This window comes from Nerophis ophidion, linkage group LG09 (assembly GCF_033978795.1).
Source record: "Nerophis ophidion isolate RoL-2023_Sa linkage group LG09, RoL_Noph_v1.0, whole genome shotgun sequence".
Lineage (NCBI taxonomy): Eukaryota > Metazoa > Chordata > Actinopteri > Syngnathiformes > Syngnathidae > Nerophis > Nerophis ophidion.
This window is the reverse complement of record NC_084619.1, coordinates 26,676,817-26,700,120: the sequence shown is the minus strand read 5'-3', so window position 1 is coordinate 26,700,120 and position 23,304 is coordinate 26,676,817. Positions and strand designations below refer to the sequence as shown.

General features: G+C 39.5%; 1 protein-coding gene across 9 annotated transcripts in view; it reads right to left on the bottom strand.

The window, feature by feature from the left end:
- The window catches only part of klc1b (kinesin light chain 1b), a 49,205-nt gene that overhangs the window by 14,532 nt on the left and 11,369 nt on the right, over window positions 1–23,304 (bottom strand). For 2 of the 9 annotated variants that reach the window (XM_061910682.1, XM_061910681.1), the window contains exons 2-14: window positions 20,415–20,684; window positions 20,023–20,253; window positions 18,740–18,821; window positions 18,386–18,614; window positions 16,659–16,746; window positions 16,187–16,288; window positions 10,558–10,731; window positions 8,828–8,927; window positions 7,908–7,960; window positions 7,580–7,647; window positions 7,155–7,263; window positions 7,040–7,048; window positions 6,685–6,837 (exon numbers count right to left, since the gene is read on the bottom strand). In XM_061910682.1, coding sequence (XP_061766666.1) covers window positions 6,685–6,837; window positions 7,040–7,048; window positions 7,155–7,263; window positions 7,580–7,647; window positions 7,908–7,960; window positions 8,828–8,927; window positions 10,558–10,731; window positions 16,187–16,288; window positions 16,659–16,746; window positions 18,386–18,614; window positions 18,740–18,821; window positions 20,023–20,253; window positions 20,415–20,663 — 1,647 coding nt within the window. In that variant the 5' untranslated portion in view covers window positions 20,664–20,684. Of the gene's footprint in view, window positions 1–519; window positions 2,236–6,684; window positions 6,838–7,039; window positions 7,049–7,154; window positions 7,264–7,579; window positions 7,648–7,907; window positions 7,961–8,827; window positions 8,928–10,557; window positions 10,732–16,186; window positions 16,289–16,658; window positions 16,747–18,385; window positions 18,615–18,739; window positions 18,822–20,022; window positions 20,254–20,414; window positions 20,685–23,304 lie in introns of those variants that run through there. The other 7 variants (XM_061910689.1, XM_061910690.1, XM_061910687.1 and 4 more) reach the window with 7 other exon arrangements.

Genomic DNA, 23,304 nt, shown 5'->3' with positions numbered 1-23,304 from the left:
TGGCAAAATACTTTTGGCAATATAGTGTATCTCGAACCGTGGTTCTTAAATTTTTTTAACACCTCAGAAAATACTTGGCTCTCCAAGGTCCACCATAATGATCAGCATTAAAATAGAGTAACGTAATAGGCCTAAATATTCATTAAAAACAAGGCAGAAGTTTTTTTTAAAAAGTATATTTAATATTTTTCAAACAGTAACACTGTGTTTGAATGTAGGAAATAAAACACTGAACTTTGACCAAATAATTCTTTGACATAAAATGAGTGGTACGTGTACCCCAGTTTGAAAATTACTAATATAGACCATTAAGGTTACAATCATCATAGTCCTCTTTAAAACAGATGTAGATGATCTTAAATTAGCTTTTTTGCAGATATTTTTTCCTGAATTTCAATATTTGACTCTATTTTAATATTGCCAATGCCATTTTTTAGAGCAAAATACAGTTTTTCTAGGTGTGCGGCCTACCTAACTATTGTTATTTTTCAATATAAAAATGTGACTGAAAAAGACAAATTTCACAAATGAAAAAAAACTTTATTTGAGATACCAACAAGTGTTGATGCAATCATCTTCACAATGTAGACTGGTAAATATGAAGCAGTTTTAATTCCTAAGATAGTGCTACTAGACCTAAGCATGTATGCTCCTCCACATTGGGAAATAAAGTCACACACACACACAAATATATATATATATATATATATATATATATATATATATATATATATATATATATATATATATATATATATTTAAAGAGTTGAGAGTTCAATAAATACGCATTCCACTAACACATTATTGTTATTATGACGTGATGCACATGGTCAGTTCTATAGCTAAAAGGTAAAGCAGAGGTATAGACACACTTAATGAAAGGAATGAAGAATCAAGGCAAGTAGATCAGTGAAAAGCTGCAGAGTGAATGCACTACAAGTACAGCCAACGATGACACTTCTAAAAGGTGTTCAAATTGTACATTCAGTTAGTAGAACGTGTAAAGTTACGGTAGTGGATGAAAAAATACTTTTACTTTAGGTGGAGCAAAAACCACGTTTCACTAACGATGTATATGCTGTACCATCATCACAATACTGGAACACTACTGTGGGTGAGTTACGGCCTTCGCTTCAAAAACAACAATAATAATAATAAAGGCAAAGTGTAAAAACACAGATTTATGATCATAGTTAATATTTCTTATCTGTGTCAAATGCTCATGTTGGTCTCTGCTGCCACAATTTACAACATCATGCAGCTTTTGTTTTTCAAACCGCTTTGCAAGTGCAACCTTGTATGTTCATGTGTCAAACAAAGAACAGTGCAAGAAAGCGCAAGGACACTGAAGACAAGAATAGATTCCACAGAATGAATTACCATGGCAACAACAGGTTTGTTATCTGTTTTATGTCAGAGTGGGATATTCGCATCAGTGTGCATATTTAAATTCTACTGCCTTAATATTAAGCCAAGAAGAATGTAAAAAAAAAAATGTAAACATATATAAAATTATATAAGCTCTTTTTTTATTTAAAAAAACAAAGAGTCCCTTTTTGTTGTGGCCAACTTAGCTATCAACATGATATATTTTCATATGAGCATGTGAAATTATACAGTACCATAACCGTTTAGGCATTTGATCTCTTGAGATTAGTTCACATTAAACACAAAAATAGCTGTATAAAAAAAGTTATGTTGCTAAATATAAGATTCATCCACTTAAATAAAAGTGGGCGACACGTGATGGAGACATGATGCTTTCTGCTATGCCCCCATTTCTATTTTTGTCTCTGAACAGATGTTTCTACATTTATTTCCCACAAAATAAATTGTGCAGAAGTGTGATATGACAAAGCAAGTTGATGGGAAGAGGAAACTAAGGGCAAGGAGGGAAGATCACACAAACACACAAATACAAACATACACACGTACGTAAATGCTCAGTGAACGAATCAGGTGAAAATTTCCCCACGCGGGATTAGTTACAGGAAAAGCTAGAGAAAACGCCAGAGGAAGACAGGAAACCAGGAGAAGCGGAGATGAGAAGACCAAACGTCCCGGCAGCTCTCAGTTGGACAGTGGACTGATGTGACAGCCCAGGGAGGGGAGAGAGGATTTCTCTGCTGGGGAGGGGGGCGCTGGAGAAGAGCTTGGGAGTGACAACACACATCCTTTAGCTATTGGTTGGGGGGAAGGAGAGAGGGATGGAGGAATAATCTTGATGGCTTAGGCCTGATGAAACAGAAAGAGAGAAAGACAAAAAAGGAAACAGGTTGTAAAATTACCAGCTCTGGGTTGGACTTCCTGTCATCATGCCTACATGTGATCCATCATTTACATAAACTACTTCCTATTGCCTTCAGCATCAACAACTAGGCCTCGTTTCTCTTAGATGATCCAACTGTGTTCGTGGTTTAATGAGAGGGAAACTCCAAAGTCTACTGTGTTAAAGTCATAGAATTTGGAGTTCAATTAAAATGATTTGAAAATGATCATGTACAGTCGGGTTGTAACGGTACAGCATCCTCACGATTTTGTATTTTGGTACAAAATGTCACAGTTCAGTTCATTTTTTGTACAGTAAGAATACAAAATGCAAAAACACAAAACTGATTAGCGAATAAAGCTGATATAGGCTCAAGCACCCCCCGCGACCCCAAAAAGGGACAAGCGGAAGAAAATGGATGGATGGATGCATATATTTGTCCCAATGGCAAGTAACACTTCGCACGGACTGAATTTAATTTTGGCTTTGATGGCTGTCAATCACACTGTCCTTATGTCATGCAGTTGTCCCCTTTCTCCGAGTGTTTGCATAGGTGGGGTGTGTATCTTGGATGGTTTAAGTTAAGAAGAGGGCAATTCACAAAGATCATGTCTCTTTGGAATATGAGCGGCCTCTAAGCGTCTCCCGAACTGGTATGTAACCATTGTCATTTTTTACTATTTATATATTAATTATTTCTATCATATGTATTATTTCTTTTTTACTGTCTTCGTTTTTGCATCATGCTACATGCTTATTTTGATTACATGGTTGTATTTTAACCATGTGAAGCACTTTGTGAGCACTCTCTGTGAAAAGTGCTATATCATTAAAATGTCCTTACTTATTTACATACAGCAGCTATAAGAGCACGATTAATAGTTTTACTTTGTAACGCTGTTACCATTATAGCCTTCACAACGGTGGCACAATTATTATCAATTGGATTTATAAACTAATATCAAAACAAAATGTGTTTTGTATTTCAACTAAAGGTAAAGGGTTGAAAAACAAGACTTAAATGAACATGTCACACACCTAAAGTTCCGTACTGTAAAATTCCGATACAAATAGATGTCCTGTTACAACCTTAATGTAGAGTGAATAAAGGTTGTAAAAGAGTGACTCCTTATGTTACTGAAAATTAAACTGATTAGTTAAATTCACAGGACATACAATTGTAAAAATGGTGGTGAAATACAAGTTAAACATGAATCACCGTCTGTGACACATTGTTTTTGTCTTTCGAGGTTCCACTGTATTTATGACAAACTAAGTATTGTGTTGGATTGTTATCCTTGATGCTCAATGAAGCTTAGCACTGATGCTTAGTAGCATTTTATTCTAATATCATTACAGTGTAAGTCTGCAGTTACCCTGTTCTTTGCTGCGCTTTAACAATGAGAATGATACAGCAAGTGGGTGTTTGCGGTCACTGTGACTCAGCTGTTTTTCATCTCCCAAGAGGGAACTTGACAGTTCAGCTATCAAGTGAGTATGTACTGCAGGGATGAAGCATCAAGCAAGGAAATGGACACACTCAAAATAAACAGTGCAAAAGCTTATGCAGGGTTTAGTTCAATCTATCCACTCTTTGAGAACTTATTATCCTCAACTTTCCCTGTGAGCGAAAGCGTTAACGCAGCGCACTGTAAAATAACTGCAGTACATGTGAACCCACCTAAGCTTAATGAACAGAAAGAAAATCAAGGGAAAGAGTACAATCCACTGAGTATAAAAATAAGCATTTTGCTTTTTTTAAAGCCTGATTGGTTGTCATGGCAAACGTAATCAACAAGGTTAGTGATGCAAAGAAAAGTCCAAGTAGGAAACAATACATGCAGGCAGACAAACAGGAAGCAATCAATCAAGTCAAATCATGCATATTGTGAATATAGACACACAGTCACACACAAATAATACATCTGTAATGTTGTTGGTATCTATCCTCTCTTCTATTGTGAGAACCGAGTTTAACAGATTAAATAATGAGCTCCATGTTTGTGTTTGTATAAGAAAATCTACATATTACAGAGTATGTCAGTGACTAGACATACTGGATGATAAGGTTACATACTGTATGCCTGTAGTTTTGTCAATTAAAAGATGGCCGGAAAACATTTTTGGTCCAAAGCTAAATGTAACAAATTAGCATTAAAACAACCCCAAAAAATGGTGGCATGTTTGTATGGCTGTGGTCATGACATATCACACACACAGCAGTCCTCTGCATGCCACCACATGTTTTTCAAAGCAGTGTTCTGTAGTATTCACATTTAAATGTGTGTGTGGAGAAGCACATTCACACAAGTGCTCACACCCTCCCTTTATGTAAAGAGACTAAGAGCAGCAGACATCAGGTTAATATGGCACCATGTAAAAGCACAAACACCATTATTGCATGTTTTGAGGCTTGGGTACAGTAGGTCGACATGTCTGCATGCATGTTTAAACTGGCTGGAGCAGTGAGGTATGGAGGGACAGTCCGTAGGTTTCTATGCACTAAATTAGTCTGAATTCTCAAACAATTCACTTTCTTTTTATTTTCACACATACATGTAAAGTCCCAGTTTCCATGCTCTCTCTCTAATGTGACTTTTAGCCACATGTAGTGTGCCTCTAGTGCACCAGGGGGAATTGTGGTCCTTTCAGCTTGTTTAGGGATATGGTGATGTAAAAAGAGTACTAAAAAGAAACTAAATGCTAACAAGCCAGCACCTGGATCTTTCAAGCTCCGTCTGTACCGGATAACTACAATTTTCCACTGCCTTCTAGTGTTGTTGGTAATGTTTCAATGTGTTTAAGTGATTATATGAGACATAACAAAAGATTGCTATTTTAGGTGAACTGTTTGACTAATACATTTTAATACTAACTAATATTAACACATTTTAATTGCTGGTTTACAAGTCAATGAAGTCGTCTAAATTGATGTGTAATGCATCCAAAAAGTAATCACAGCGCATCACTTTTTCCACAGTTTGTTAAGTTGCAGCCTTATTCCAAAATACAAAAAAATAATAATTTTTGTTCTCAAAATTCTACAGACAATGTCAGAGTGAAGAGTTTTCTTTACAATTTTTTTCTCATTTATTAAAAAAAATATAAAATTCACATTTACATAAGTATTCACAGTCTTTGCTCAATACTTTTTATATGCACCTTCGGCAGCAATTACAGCCTAAGGTCTTTTTTGAATACGATTCCGTTAAGATGAAAAATTAATCAGACTCTTAGTGAAGGGCTAAAAAATGTTTTTGTATGTCTTTGCCAACTCCAGGTCTCAGTTGGATGTCAAAGATTACCAACTTCTGGATTTATGGCCACGTTCTTATATAATCCAGGTGAGAGGCATGATTTAAAGTTTAGAATTAACTTTCATCAGTTGACAGGCTGATGAAATATTTTGAGAAATCCGACCAATTAAATGCTTTGAAACATGCTTAGTGAAGGCACATCAACTGACTCATATAAAATTCACCACAGAGTTTCTAACGATGTTTCTCTCATTGAAAAAATTATAATGAAAGTCTGACTGACAAGACAGTAATATAATCTATAATCAATTTGTTTCTATCATCCAAAGAGAAGAATGAATTAAATGTTTCCAAAATGCCAAATGTGAGCATGTGCCAACTCCTTTTTTGCAGAAGCATCCATCCATCCATCCATCCATCCATCTTCTGCCGCTCATTCCCTTTGGGATCGCGGGGGGGCGCTGGTGCCTATCTCAGTTACAATCGGACGGAAGGCGGGTTACACCCTGGACAAGTCGCCATCTCATCGCAGGACCAACACAGATAGGCAGACAACATTCACACTCACATTTACACACTAAGGCCAATTTAGTGTTGCCAATCAACCTATCCCCAGGTGCATGTCTTTGGAGGTGGGAGGAAGACGGAGTACCCGGAAGGAACCCACGCAGTCACAGGGAGAACATGCAAACTCCACACAAAGATCCTGAGCCTGGGATGGAACCCAGGACTACTCAGGACCTTTGTATTGTGAGGCAGACGCACTAACCCCTCTTCCACCATGAAGCTGCGCAGAAGCTATCAATGCCAGCAAAAACAGTTTGCTAATTAAAATGACAATAACAGCGTAAAACAAGCGACAACACATAGCCTGAAGCAAACCGAGATGCGTACAAATACTATATGTTGTCGCCATGCCAAGACACTCAATCAGCTTTATCTTTCAACAAAGTGTGTGGAGTTAAAAAACCCTCATCAAAAGAACAAAGCAACAAACAGGGAGCTAACGAACTGGCAGATGATGGTCTCTAACGTAATTCCAGTCCAAAAGGCAATAAAAAAGTGTTTAGCTGAGACTCCCTGTTATATTTTCAAGATTGTTTTGTTCTTCCAATAAGATTCACTGTCTTCTATGCTTCAAAGTGGATGTGTACTCACCCCGTTCCACTCCACGCCCATACTCACTTCCTCGCCAGTTTCAGAGCCGCTCTCATACTTAACGCTGGTAAGGCTCTCCCTGCTCCTTCGCCGGTCGCCATCTGCATCCTTCAGAATCTCAACCACACGTGTCTGGTGGATGGGGTCAATGCCCTAATGGCAGGAATAGACAGAGAAACATGCCATAATCACAGCGAGCACAGTATAACGGTGGCCAAAAGTGTGCAGATGCATGAGTTTTAAAGTGATTTGTGTGACTTTTAAAGCAGTGAAGAGATCATATTTTTTGTATGGCTGTGAAGTGGAAGTGATGATTAGGAAGGAAGGTGGAGGTTCTCTGGCGGCTATCACTTACTGCGTTGCTCTGGATCCAAAGCAGTGTAGAGAGAGGGAAAAAATATCATGAGATTGACTCTCCTGACACATTCCAGAAATGACACAAACTGTCTATTTGCAGAACTGCAGCTGACCTGTTTGCGGGATCTAACAGCACACTCCTCCAGGGTCTCTGCAGCTTCCAGCTTGCCCTGGCGGCGGTACAGAGCCCCCAAGTTCCTCAGTGTGGTGTTTACTGTGGGGCTGCATGCACAATAAACACACATTGACATAAGGAAACTGTGATCTGACTACATCTAGTTCTACTGTAGACCCTATTGTGATTGGTTAGAAAGCAGCACATGATCAAGGCCGGAATAGGCATTCAAGGCTTAGGTGCCTTTGAACAAGGCACTTAATGACTGGATGAATAGCTTTACAAAAATGTCTCCAAACTTTTGACTGGTACTGTACGTGATGTATTAAGGCTGACACTTTCTGGCATTTATGAAACCAAAATAAGAGTGTGTATTTTAAATGTCTTTATGAATGAGGGTTTAAACATCAAAATATGCCTCACCTGTTGACTTTGCAGGCTTTATACCAACCTCCATACTCTCCATACGGCGTGTTGTCTCTCTGTTTGCCCTGGAAGTAAAATGAAAACATGGAGGGCAGCGAAAGGGGGGGGGGCAGCATCTCTTTTGTGTACATATAACAATTACAGTATTTGCCCATGGGTATTTAATGCTGTCTAAGCTTTAGCAGCATGAAAAAAAAAAGATTGTGTTTCACTTTCCATGATGTAACTGACATGTTTCTCCTCTCAAATGACACCTTTTGGAAAATTTTCTTTTTTTATGTACTTTGGTTGTAAATGTCACAGGGGATTAAATAAAGGCCCTCACCTTGCTCATCTCCTCTCGTTCCTCAGCGTGCATCCAGATGGGCTTGTTTTCAGCTGCAGACACACACACACACACGAGGTTCGACAAACTGCACAAGACAACTGGAAAACCCCACACTTGATCTCTTGAGTCTAAGTCGAATTATTCACGATGCATGGAACTCGCTGAGCACGGCACATGCCTTTCCAGAATTTTTCACTGTCAATTGCGTTAGTACATTTGGTGTAGTGAAATATGGATCCTTTGCAAAAGATGCAGAAATGTCTCATTACATTAAATGGTAGTTGAAAAATGTTTTAATGACAAATGTATGACCATAACAAACTAAAACCCTGACAAATAAAAGGATTCATACATTTTTCTTATACGTTATAATTTAGACAAACTGCAGCTGAGTAATGCTGATGTTCTGGTTGTCTCTTCGCCTTTGATGCCAGTTTCATCTGATACAATCTGAAAAATGTTGTAAATTGGACTCTGGGGGGGATAAATCTGTCAGATTTTTGCCAAGAAAAGCTGACAAATGCTGATAATAGATACATTTCATCTCTGGAGAAATGCAACCAAATAGTTCAGTTTCAACTAAAGGACAATACACTTGCTAAAGTTGGTATGGTATGATATAGAGTCCAGACAATAAAACTCTTTATTTCCCCAAAAGCTTTTTGGAAAGAGTCTTTCAGTCCTTTGAATGGAGATGGTGAGCAGCTGTCTTAGAACACCGTCCACTTTTTAACCATCTGTCCATCACTGCTGGCTGGTGTGACATAAACAGTAGGTGGAATATGAAACAATAGTGGATGAGTGTTAAAAAAGGAACAGGTCTTAGTTTAATCAAAGTTTTCCTACATTTTCCTCATGTTGAGTTAGTATTAATTATGTTTGTTGTGAAAATCTTCACCGCATCAATGAGACCTTACCATCAACAGATCCAAACTCTTTCTCATGAGCACGAGTCAGAATCTCTTTATACAGAATCTCAGCCTCCTTGTATTTTCCCTGTTTAAGAAAGCAGGACGCCTTCAGAAAAGAGAGGACATAAATACAGTTTAGAGTTTGAATCAAATGAGATCACTGACTCACTCTGGCATTCCTTAAGAGCAGAAATAGTCTTCACGCCATGTACACAATAACCTGCGCAAATTACATTGTGGCACTTGATTTTATAGATACAAGAGGCTTTAGAGCAGGGGTCTCAAACTCATTTTACCTGGGGGCCACTGGATGCAGAAAATGGGTGAGGCTGGGCCGCAAGAAAAGATTTCGTAAAAAAATCTGACATGCACTTTTTAATGAATTCACCTTTTTTGGATAGCTTTCCCGCCCTAGTAACAGACTTGCAAACTCTCGCGATCTTTCCGGGAAACACCCGAATTTCAGTGCCCCTCTCGACAATCTCCTGGGGCAATCATTCTCCCAGTTTTCACCCAGACAACAATATTAAGGGCGTGCCGTGATGGCAATGCCTTTAGCGTCATCTAAAACCTGTCGTCTCGTCCGCTTTTCCACCATACAGTGTGCCGGCCCAGTCACATATTGTATGAGGCTTCTGCAGACCGACGGAAGCGACTGCAAGACAAACTTGATCAACAGTCATACAGGTCACACTGAGGGTGGCCGTATAAACAACTTTATCACTGTTACTAATATGCGCCACACTGTGAACCCACACCAAACAAGATTGACAAACACATTTTGGGAGAACATCTGCGCCGTAACACAACATAAACACAACAGAACAAATACCAAGAATCCAATGCAGCCCAACTTTTCCGGGCTACAATAGGGGGTGGGGTTGGTGGGGGTATATTGTAGCCCGGAAGAGTTACAGCTGCATGGGATTCTGGGTATTTGTTCTGTTGTGTTTATGTTGTCTTACGGTGCGGATGTTCTCCCAAAATGTGTTTGTCATTCTTGTTTGGTGTGGCTTCACAGCGTGGCACATATTTGTAACAGTGTTAAAGTTGTTTATACGGCCACCTTCAGTGTGACCTGTGTGGCTGTTGATCAAATATGTCTTGCAGTCGCTTACTGGATCTACAGAAGCCAAACACAATGTGGCTGGGCTGGCACGCTGTTTGTACAGGTTTTAGAGGACGCTAAAGGCAGTGCCTCCACGGTGCCCCCTTAATATTGTTGTTAGGGTGAAATTTGGGAGAATGATTTACCCCTGGAGGGGCACTGAAAATTGGGAGTCTCCCAGAAAAATCGAGGGTATACAAGTATGACACTGTAAAGCGCCACTCATAAAAAACTTGCGGTCCGCACCAACATTAAATTTTCAAATTAAGATGCTTGCTGCAAAATTACGTCTGGCGGGCCGCAATTGGCCAGCGGGCCGCTTGTTCGAGATCCCTGCTATAGAGCAATGTGACACAAGTCATCTGACAAGACAACTGCTGACTTGTTTGCAACTGGCAGTAATTACAGACACTTCTTAGGATGTGAGATTCATGAGTCCAATAAATATAATCTGGAAGTAATTGCCTCAGAATTTGACTGAATCAGCTGAGAGCATCACATAAATCTCAAGAAGCAGACTACACTAATTAACTACTTTTTAAAACCTGGAATATAACAGCCTTACACTCTTGCTGCTGTTGTTCACTGCCTACGCGACACGCATTAAATTGAAGAGGAGAACTCTCACCAGGTTGTTCTTGGTTTTGGCCACATTAGGATCATCTGGGCCCAGCCTACATTCGTAGATTTCCAGTGCCCGGCAGTAGTAGTATTCCACCTCCTCATACTTGCCCTGGTTCTGACACAGCAGGGCCAAGTTGTTCAGCTGTTTGGCCACATCTGGATGGTCTTTCCCCAGGACCTAATGGAGGTTATATACATGTTTTTATCGTATAAATATACTATAAATGCATATCCTTTTTTACATTTTGCTTCCTTATGATATATGTTTTCATCAGGCAGTTGGTGCCATCGGCAGGTAGTCAGCTGATCTAATTGCTATGATGATCAATAAAGACCCTGAAACAAAGTTTTATGCAGACATACTTATTGTACCAAGTGCTTCAACGTTGTCCCATCTCTTATACAATTCCTGCTGCCATGCCTCAAACTTAACATACATTTTCAAGCTCTGCTCAGTTAAACACTTATTCCTCCCAATATACAGGGGGCCTCCAGTGGGGAGAACAAACCATTTAGAGAAATATTTGTTGATTTTAAATACTTTGTTACAGTGCTTCCGAGTGATTGTAATGACTTTATTATAGGGTTGTAAATAGTATCAATACTTCGATTCCATTGCAACATGTAAAAATGTCATCGATACCAACTTTTTTCAGTATCATTAGTACCACAGACTGTACAACACATTTCCCTCAGCGAGCTACAGTGGGGCAAAAAAGTATTTAGTCAGCCACCGATTATCATTATTATTGCAAGATCTTCCACTTAAAATGGTGACAGAGGTCTGCAATTTTAATTTTAGGTACACTTCAACTGTGAGAGACAGAATGTGAAAACAAATCCAGGAATTCACATTGTAGGAAATTTAAATAATTCATTTGTAAATTATGGTGGAAAATAAGTATTTGGTCACTTCAAACAAGGAAGATCTCTTGCTCTCACAGACCTGTAACTTCTTCTTTAAGAAGCTCTTCTGTCCTCCACTCGTTACCTGTAATAATGGCACTTGTTTGAACTCGTTATCTGTATAAAAGACACCTGTCCACAGCCTCAAACAGTCAGACTCCAAACTCCACTATGGCCAAGACCAAAGAGCTGTTGAAGGACATCAGGAAAAGAATTGTAGACCTGCACCAAACTGGGAAAAGTGGCAAGCAGCTTGCTGTGAAAAATCAACTGTGGGAGCAATTATCAGGAAATGGAAGGCATACAAGACCACTGATAATCTCCCTCGATCTGGGGCTCCACGCAAGATCTCATCCCGTGGGGTCAAAATGATCATGAAAACGGTGAGCTAAAATCCCAGAACCACACAGGGGGACCTGGTGAATGACCTGCAAAGAGCTGGGTCCAAAGTAACAAAGGTTACCATCAGTAACACACTACGCCGACAGGGAATCAAATCCCGCAGTTCCAGACGTGTCCCCCTGCTTAAGCCAGTGCATGTCCAGGCCCGTCTGAAGTTTGCCAGAGAGCACATAGATGATACAGCAGAGGATTGGGAGAATGCCATGTGGTCAGATGAAACCAAAATAGAACTTTTTGGTATAAACTCAACTCGTCGTATTTGGAAGAAGAATACTTAGTTGCATCCCAAGAACACCATACCAACTTTGAAGCATAGGGGTGGAAACATCATGCTTTGGGGCTGTTTTTCTGCCAAGGGGAAAGGACCATTGATCCGTGTTAAGGAAAGAATGAATGGGGCCATGTATCGTAAGATTTTGAGCCAAAACCTCCTTCCATCGGTGAGAGCTTTGAAGATGAAACGTGGCTGGGTCTTCCAGCATGACAATGATCCCAAACATTCCGCCCGGGCAACAAAGGAGTGGCTCCGTAAGAAGCATTTGAAAGTCCTGGAGTGGCCTAGCCAGTCTCCAGACCTCAAACCCATATAAAATCTGAGGAGGGAGTTAAAAGTCTGTGTTGCTCGGCGACAGCCTCAAAACATCAATGCTCTCGAGAAGATTTGCATGGAGGAATGGGCCAAAATACCAGCTACTGTGTGTGCAAACCTGGTAAAGACCTATAGTAATCGCTTGACCTCTGTTATTGCCAACAAAGGTTATATTACAAAGTACTGAGTTGAATTTTTGTTATTGACCAAATACTTATTTTCCACCATAATTTACGAATAAATTCTTTAAAATTCCTACAATGTGAAATTCCTGGATTTTTTTTTCACTTTCTGTCTCTAACAGTTAAAGTGTACCTCTGATGAAAATTACAGACATCCGTCATCATTTTAAGTGGGAGAACTTGCACAATCGGTGGCTGACTAAATACTTTTTTGCCCCACTGTGTGTGTGTGTGTGTGTGTGTGTGTGTACATAAAAGTATTCACAGCCTTTGCTCCACTGTATACGTGTGTGTGTGTGTGTGTGTGTGTGTGTGTGTGTACATAAAAGTATTCACAGCCTTTGCTCAATACTTCAAGTGTGTTTAAATGCTGCCAAAAGCTTGGCACACCTATCTTTGGGCAGTTTCGCCCATTCCTCTTTGCAGCAGCTCTGAAGCGCCATCCGGTTGAATGGGCAGCAATGATTTTCATCCAGAATGTCTCTGTACTTTGCTGCATTCATCTTAAGTCTAGTCAGGGAGGTGACCAAGATCCCGAAGGTCACTCCGTCACAGATACAGCATTTTTGTATGGAGAGGAGAACCTTCCAGAAGGTCAACCACCTTTGCAGCAACCCACCAATCAGGGCTGTATGGTAGAACGGCTAGACGGAAGCCATTTCTTTGTGAAAAGTTCACCAAAATGCACCTGAAAGACTCTCAGATAATGGGAAACAAAATTCTCTCTTTTGATGAGACAAAGATTAAACTCTTTGGGTGTGAATGCCCAGTGTCATGCTTGGAGGGAACTAGGCACCGCTGATCACCATTCCTACAGTGAAGCATGGTGGTGGCAGCATCATGTTGTGCGGATGTTTTTCAAAGGCAGGAACTGGGAGACTTGTTAGGATAAAAGGGAAAGATACATTTACAGAGATCTTCTTGATGAAAATCAACGCTTCTTATCCAACCTGATTTGAGTAGTGCTGTAAAGAGCAATCCAAACAGAAATGGCCATAACTGCCCAAAGACGGGTGTGACGAGCTCGTGGCATCGTATTCAAAAAGACGTGAGGCTTTAATTGCTGATAAAGGTGCGTAAAAAATGTATTGACCAGAGGCCGTGAATACAAGTGTACATGTGATTCCTGTTTTGTTGTTTTCAATAAATTTGCTAAATTATTAAAAAAAAAAAAAAACATTTTCACATTGTCATTATGGGGTAATATTGAAGAATTTTGAGGCCAAAAAATTATTTATTCCATTCTGGAATAGGGCTGTAACATAAAACATTTGGGGGAAAGAGTGAAGCGCTGTAAATACTTTCCGGACACTGTATACAAGGAGGATATAGTCCATTGTTGTTCATTTTAAATCAGTGGTCCTTAACCTGGGTTTGATCGAACCCTAGGGGTTCGGTGATTCGGCCTCAGGGGTTCGGCGGATGTCAAAACACACTCGACTCATCGTGTAAATAAAAACTTCTCCCTATCGGCGTATTACGGATACGGCAACACCAGAAGTAACACTGATTTGCAGGTGTGTAATTTGTTGTGAGTATGCACTGTGTTGGTTTTGTTCTTTGAACTAGGTGACGTTCATGCACGGTTCAATTTGTGCACCAGTAAAAAAACATGGTAACACTTTAGTATGGGGAACATATTCACTATTAATTAGTTGCTCATTAACATGCAAATTACTAACATATTGGCTGTTAACTAGTCATTATTAAGTGCTTATTAATGCCTTATTCGGCATGGCCTCATTATTACCCTAACCAAATAACTCTAAATTAAGTCTTTGTTACTTAAAATATGTTCCCCTAGTGTCCAAAAACCTCTAAATTAAGTCTTTGTTACTTAGAATATGTTCTCCATACTAAAGTGTTACCAAAAACATATAACTTTGTCTTGAATTAGAAAAAGAAAACATTTTATTTTTCACTAAGAAGGGTTCGGTAAATGCGCATATGAAACTAATGGGGTTCGGTACCTCCAACAAGGTTAAGAACCACTGTTTTAAATGTATAGTTACCTCTTGGTAGCCGCTAATGCAATTTAAAGGCCTACTGAAATGAGATTTTCTTATTTAAATGGGGATAGCAGGTCCATTCTATGTGTCATACTTGATCATTTCGTGATATTGCCATATTTTTGCTGAAAGGCTTTAGTAGAGAACATCGACGATAAATTTCGCAACTTTTGGTCACTAATAAAAAAGCTTTGCCTTTACCGGAAATAGCAGGCGATGTGCGCGTGACGTCACGGGTTGTGCAGCTCCTCACATTCGCACATTTTTTACAATCATGGCCACCAGCATCGAGAGCGATTCGGACCGAGAAAGCGACAATTTCCCCATTAATTTGAGCGAGGATGATAGATTCGTGGATGAGGAAAGTGAGAGTTAAGGACTAGGGAAAAAAAAAAAAACTAGACGACAGAGCGATTCAAATGTTATTAGGCAAATTTACTAGGATAATTCTGGAAAATCCCTTATCTGCTTATTGTGTTACTAGTGTTTTAGTGAGATCATATTGTCGTACCTGTACAACCTAAAAGTCGGAGGGGCGTGGTGACCTCCAGTGTCTCCGAGAGAAGCCACGTTTCTCGACGAGGCGAAGGCAGCCAATGGGGCCAGGCTGAGATTTTTTATTTTTTTCCCCTCCTCCACGGTGGAAGCATTTGACGGTCAAGGGCGGCTGGTGGGAGGAGGCAAGAGAGTCCGCAACTGCCTCTTTGACAGGTGCAGGAGGAACGACGCAAGCTCTCCGCTCATGTCTACGGTAAGAGCCGACTTATTACGACCATTTTCTCACCGAAACCTGCTGGTTGATATTTGGTAGGGAACCATGTCCGCTTGACCGCTCTGTTCCATAGTAAAGCCTCACCGTCATCTTTCGGGAATGTAAACAAGGAAATACCGGTTGTGTTTGTGTTGCTAAAGGCGGCTGCAATACACCGCTTCCCACCTACATCTTTCTTCTTTGACGTCTCCATTATTAATTGAACAAATTGCAAAAGATTCAGCAAGACAGAGTCCATAATACTGTGGAATTATGCGATGAAAAGAGACGACTTATAGCTGTGAACGGTGCTGAATCAAAATGTCCTCTACAATGCGTGACGTCACGCGCACGCGTCATCATACCGCGACGTTTTAGCATGATACTTCCGCGTGAAATTTAAAACTGCAATTTAGTAAACTAAACCGGCCGTATTGGCATGTGTCGCAATGTTAAGATTTCATCATTGATGTATAAACTATCAGACTGCGTGGTCGGTAGTAGTGGGTTTCAGTAGGCCTTTATATTCTGTGCAAAAATCTGTTGAAGCAGTAATGTATAAAGTACACTTGGAAACAGTTTTGCATAAAATAGTGCATTAAAAGTACATGGATACATTTTTTTTTTTTTAAACTCTTTGTGTCAATAAGTATCACAAATTGTGGAAATTCACAGGTTTCCATATCTACTACTGAAATTTTAAATCATAACCAGCTTATTTTATTAGAAAAAGTGTTGTCTAAAGGTCAGGCCTTGACGGTACTACTGTGGTGCAAGCCTGGCATGTGGCCTACCTTCTCTCGGATCTCCAGAGCCCTCTTGCACAGGGGCTCGGCCTCCTTGTACTTCCCTCTCTTTCCATACAAGACAGCCAGGTTGTTCAAAGTTGCTGCAACCTGCACAACACATACATATAGAAAAACAGATGGAATTATGGAATTTGACTTAAAAAAAAATCGGGCTACTGAGATGCAGCAAACTTTTAAAGCCATTTTGGATCTGTAGTAAAAACAATACTGTTTCAAATTTATCATGGAGATGGGGAAACAAGAATAACAATGGGGGATGAGAGTGGTATAAATGTGTTCATAAAATAAGTAATTACAACTCTAAATATTTTTTTACTGGTTAGTAGTGAATGAACTAGCGTTGCAAGGTCTTGCATAATCTATAGCTACAATCAAACATGAAACTATACCAAAAGACTAATCTGCTTTACAGATAACATATTAGAAGGTATGGTTGCAATGACAATAGGATTCCTACAGCAGGGTGGTCTTTCCCCAGCGTTTTCTCCCGGATGGACAGAGCATCGTTGAGAAGGTGGGCTGCTTCTTTGTATTTGTTCTGATCCCTGTATATAAAAAAATGTGTTGACAATAGGAAGTTCCTTAAAACAAAGGCTAACATTAAAACAAGTTATTGTAAAAGGACTGCAGTATATACAGTCACAATGAAAAGTTTACATACACATGTAAAGAACATAATGTCATGGCTGTCTTGAGTTACCAATAATTTCTACAACTCTTATTTTTTTGAGGGGGAGTGATTGGAGCACATACTTACTTGTTGGTCACAAAAAACATTCATGAAGTTTGGTTCTTTTATGAATTTATTATGGGTTGACTGAAAATGTGACCAAATCTGCTGGGTCAAAAGTATACATACAGCAATGTTAATACTTGGTTACATGTCCCTTGGCAAGTTTCACTGCACTAAAGTTTTGGTAGGTTCTGGTTGAATTTTTGACCACTTCTGTTGACAAAATTGGTGCAGTTCAGTTAAATTTGTTGGTTTTCCTCAGTATTGTCCACATGTTTATTAAGTTAGAACTTTGGGAAGGCCATTCTAAAACCTACATTCTAGCCTGATTTAGCCATTCCTTTACCACTTTTGATGTGTGTTTGTTTGGTGGGGTCATTGTCCTGTTGGAACACCTAACTGCGCCCAACACCCAACCTCTGGGCTGATGATTTTAGGTTGTCCTGAAGAATTTGGAGGTAATCCTCCTTTTTCATTGTCCCATTTGAAACACCAGTTCCATTGGCAGCAAATCAGGCCCAGAGCATAATACTACGACCACCATGCTCGACCTTACCTTTTCTCTTCCAAACATATTGCTGGGTATTGTGGCCAAACAGCTCAATTTTTGTTTCATCTGACATTACACTGACAAATATAAAACCTTCTGTTGTCCTGTTGTCAGATGAAACAAAAAATTTAGCTGTTTGGCCACAATACCCAGCAATATGTTCAGAGGAGAAAAGGTAAAGCCTTTAATTCCAGGAACACCATGCGTCAAGCATGGTGGTAGTAGTATTATGCTCTGGGCCTGTTTTGCTGCCATTGGAACTGGTGCTTTACAGAGAGTAAATGGGACAAAGAAAAAGGAGGATTACCTCCAAATTCTTCAGGACAACCTGAAATCATCAGCCCAGAGGTTGGGTCTTGGGCATAGTCGGGTGTTCCAACAGGACAATGACCTCAAACAGAGGTCAAGAGTGGTAGAGGAATGGCTAAATCAGGCTACAATTAAGGTTTTACAATTGGCCTACCAAAGTCCTGACTTAAACGTGTGGACAATGCTGAAAAAACAAGTCCATGTCAGAAAACCAACAAATTTAGCTGAACTGCACCAAAATTGTCATGAAGAGTGGTCAAAAATTCAGGCAAAAGCTTGCCAGAAGCTTGTGGATGGCTACCAAAAGCGCCTTTTAGCAGTGAAACTTGCCAAGGGACATGTAACCAAATAACATTGCTGCATGTATACTTTACACCTAGACTATTTTGTCACATTTTCAGAAGACCCAAAATAAATTTATAAAAGAACCAAACTTCATTAATGTTTTTTTGTGACCAAGTATGTGCTCTAATCACTCTATCACTAAAAAATAAGAGTTGGAGAAAGTATTGGAAACTCAAGACAGCCATGACATAATGTTCTTTACAAGTGTATGTCAACTTTTGATCGTGAGTATGTACTCAATTCTGACCTGTAAACTAAGGCCAAGATGTTGAGCATGGTAGCCACATCAGGGTGGTCATGTCCAGAGGTTTTCTCCAGGTCCTCCAAAGCTTGCTTGCAGAGAGGCACAGCTACCTCATACCTGCCCTGAGAAGCATACTGGATTACCAGGTTGTGCAGTGTTCTCAGGCGAGCCGGGATCTCGTAGCCTCCCTGCTGGGCTGCAGCCACAGCTGCGCTGTTGTGTTGATGCTGCACTATTGGGTATGAATGCAACATAGGCATGAGGGAGCGGTCAACTAGTGAAACAAACCAATTTTAATTTGGTTTGTGTAATGGTAAAATGGGTTTATCTGCTTAACAACATAGATAAGTGCCTTACTTCCTTGGCCATGCTCCTCCTCGTCATTAGGGAAGAGATCGTCAAGAGAGTCCTTTGGTGTTTCTTTATCTTTTTCATCCTGCTTTGAAAAGAAAAGAAAAACACCTTTTCTTTAAAAACATTTTGAGAAAGGAAAATTCCAGCAATTTAAAAAACAAGCTACAAAACAACAATAGCGAACTTAATGACAGCCAAGCACAATGATTTAGTATTTTACGCTACAGTGTGGGGCAGCGCAGCTCAGATGATAGAGCGGCCGACCACAACTTGAGGGTTCTATGTTTGAATTCAGCTGTTACCATCATAGTCACTGCCATTGTGTCCTTAGGCAGGACACTTAACCCACCTTTCTCACAGTGTAGCATAATGTCAAAATTTTGTACATAGGTTTTACAGACCATCTTCAATCCACTCCTAACCGTTTCTTCAGAATGCGCCATTTTGTGGGGTGTCTTATTACATGCCTCCACTTCGATTGCATCTTCACTCCATCAGCTATGTTATAGTTTTTACTGTGTTTATATCGTCTAATGACAGATATACTGTGAGTTTGAACTATACTCTACTTTATACTAGAAATGGCAACAGCGGGGAATGCATGTACATGTATGCGCTAGTCTATCCTACAACATGAGGATCGAGAAAAAGAAGCCGCTTATGGACTACAGAGTCAGACTATAAAGGCGGACTCGTGCAAAGCTGTTTGGGTAAAAATTTACCATATATGTAGATATTCGCTGACTTCAAGAATAGGAAAAACATTTTTAAAAATCGGGCAAATACTAAACTGCACATTTGGAGGAAGTATGAAGGAAGGCAAGATTGTTATATAAATATCTCCGCCATGCTTTCATGGTTTGATTTCAAATTTTTGGGACTTATGCAGATCCCAAATACACAAAAAGTACCAATAGCTAAGATAAGTTGTTGTTTCATGATCGGTCTCCTCCAAAGCATAACAATCAGCTGAGGGATAGCTTTTATCAAAAAACACCTTAAATGTATTTTTCCATTCATATTAACAATGATACATTCATTTTAATATTAATTTTATCATGGCACAGATCATTTAAACCATATTTACTATGAGCATGGACTATTTGTCAAAAATAAAAAAAACTGAGGGCTTTATTTGGGATAAACAAAATGGCAACAAATGGTATGATTTAAAAAAAAAAACTGTCTACATTCTCCCTTGGATAGAAAAGCTCTTTCAAAATTTGTGAATTTTGAAGTATACTTTTCAACATGTTAACATCAGTTTAAAATTATTTGGTACTTACAGTAGGAGAGGCTTCCTCATCGTATTTCTTTAGCTGGTTCATGAACTCCAGATGTTTCTTCTCTTCCTCAAGCTGGGCGACGTTCTGCTCGCTCTTTTGCAGCTTCTGTTGGGTGTTAGCCAACTCGTCCCGCAGCCACTGGTTTTCCTGGCAGAGCCTTCTCACCTGTGCACGCAGCTTCTGTTTCTCGGACTCCACTGCATTCAAATGATTGGAGAGGGCCATCATTACCTGAAACGGAGATGGCATTGAAAAAAACAACAGTACACTGGTAAGAGAAGATTGTGAATAAATGTAAGAATGCAGAGGAAGCCAAACTACAAGGACAGTCGCAAGAGATTGGAAGGTTAAAACACACAACACTAAATTATAAATTATTCGCCCGATATTACCTGTGCTTCACCAAGTCCAAGCTCAATCATCTCCACTGACTTGCGCAGGAGGTTGGACTTCTCATGCACCAGGTTGGCTTCTTCGTCCTTTTTCAGGCACTTGATTGTCTCCAGGAGACTGTGGAGGATGGAGTTGTGCTCATTCTTTAGAGCCTCTAGACCCTGGATTACCAATTTGGTGTTGGAAATTATCTCTTCTTGGGAGAGCTTCTCGAGCTTTTCTTGCCGTGGATACACCATGGTGGACATCTTTTTTAGAGCTCAGGGAAACTGTAGAGATTGTTGTAGAAAGTGCAAGAAAGTATTACACTATTGTTGATAACAACAATACAAAAAGAAACTACAGTGATTCTCTCCATTATTGTCTGACAATGCAAAACCCTGCCCTATATTGAGGCAACCTGAGCATGTGATCACGTGACAGGCAAGGAGAGTGATATTAGATTGTGTGTTTTTAGGTTTACATTACATTACTACAATATGACTTACAAAACACATTTAAAAAAAACATTACCAAAAAGGAATTTATAAAATGTGTTGCTTGCTGGAATTTTATGGCACAAAAAAGCAATTTTGCGCTGTAGTTTTCAATTTTAATTTTATGTGTGAAAACTGCCATGTGGCTCTCCTTTAGTGCCAGGTCTTAAACTTGCGGAGTACTAACAAAGATGATGACTCCATTCGAGGGTGTTACCAGCAAATGACCACTCTTTGGTGAGTGACAACAAACCATTTTCTCAGTCCAATGACTCATTCAGCCACATCACTTATAGGCAACAAGCACAAAGTAGCCCTGCACGTATAGCAGGGATCAGAACAGCGGATGTATGCAGTAGTTTATCATCAGTGTGGATAAACAGAGGGGGATAAAAGCAGCCAAGAGCCAGCTGCTAAAAAAAATATATACTACGCCATGAAAGGGCCACTCCCATTTTGGATACTTCTGCCTCAAAGCAGTTTTCGGTTAACTTGTTTTTGGTGTACGACAATGTCACAAGTATAACAGTACAGATCGCAGCACACTTTAAAGCACAAACTTCACTGCCTTAAAATATAATATTACACTAGCAAACCCAGAACGGCCACTCAAACTGGGAGTGTTATTACTATGTACTATATTGTCATCTATTTGGGTTCAGTGGTCATAAGCAAAATAAGCAGCCTTCCACAGCCTTCATTAGTCATGTTTAATTATGCAAATCAAATGATGAGGTCTTACAACCGTGCCTACAGATAGTTATATAGGAAACATTGCAGTTTATAATTAAAACATGGTTAAAAGGGATAAGTGGTAGAAAATGGATGGATGGTTGAACAAACCCTCCCTCAAACTGGATGAAATCTTACCGTGAGGATAGAAAACTGGTGGTCCCACAGGGGAGCATTCTAGGACCATTGTTATTCTTGACTTACATTAACGACATGACATCAGCATGTAACAGCAATTTGTTCCTGTTCGCGGACGATTCTGGTCTTGGACAGGGATAAATTGAAGGTTGAAAGTGGACTCAGCACTGAACTAAGTAATCTGTCTCTGGCTTTCCGATAAACTGTCACTACACCTGGGTAAAACAGAGTACATCCTGTTTGGGTTCAAGCACAACCTAGGTAAATCCCTGGGCTTTATGATTAAAGCAGGTGATACCATAAGTTGAGTCTAAAACATAGATGTCTTCTATAGAATAAATTGAAGTATGACTATTGAAGATAATACATATCCACCTGACATATCAAACACATCCAGAACTAGATAGATAGATAGATAGATAGTACTTTATTGATTCCTTCAGGAGAGTTCCTTCAGGAAAATTAAAATTCCAGCAGAGTGTACAGAGTTGAGATCAATTTAAAGAAAAAAAAGTAAAAAGTAAATACTGGGGGTTTAAAAGGAAACAAAATAGAGAAATATTACAAAAATAAAAACAATGGGAATAACAATATAACAGTAAAATAAGAATATAACAAGACAAAGTAGGCAGTAGTGACCATGCTATGAAAACATATTGCACTGTTAATGTTTTGCATCCCCTGTCATCCTAATACCCCCCGTCCCCCGTCCCAGAGAGGAGTTGTACAGTCTAATGTCAATACCTCTCAAAATCATAAAGTTCAGCATCACTTATTAGTCTTTATTAGTGCTATAAACCGTAAAACATATTTTTATTTCTCTATACTTTAATAAAAGAATATAGAAAAATCTAAATTTCTTGAAAAGGTTAAAGTTTTCTATATATCAAAGACATGCCACTGGGCCAGCTAGATTATGTGTTGGCTGACAAAGTTGAACAAAACGGTCATACCGGTCCAATACAACAACTCTGCTTTGATACAATATGCTACTGACTAAAGAGCTTGCATTATAAGACATCTGAAGTCCCATCCATCCATTTTTTACCACTTGTCCCTTTTTGGTCGCGGGGGGTGCTGGAGCCTTTCTTAGCTGCATTCGGGCGGAAAGCGGGGTACACCAAGGACAAGTCGCCATCTCAATCGCAGGGCCATATTTTCCAATCTATTTAAGGACATAAATTCCATTACACCTACTGTTTTAATCTTTGAGCTTGTTTCCACTGAATTAAAAAAGCATTTATGAAGTGAAAGTTCACCCATAAAAACACTTCTTGGACTGAAATGGCTCAAGGTGCTTTTAGAAGTAAATCCACAATACAGTAGCATATTTGACATTAAGATATTTTCCAACTAAGCACTCTACCGATTAACAAGTATTAACATTCCCAAATATTTAAAAGTTAACATCTGACATGGACACTACATTGCACGTTACCAAATGCTAGACCTCCTTGCTCCAGCACATGTGACATTGCAATTAAGTTATACTATCATCGCAAACCATCAGAGCAAGATTGTAAGTGTGTGGATATAATACACA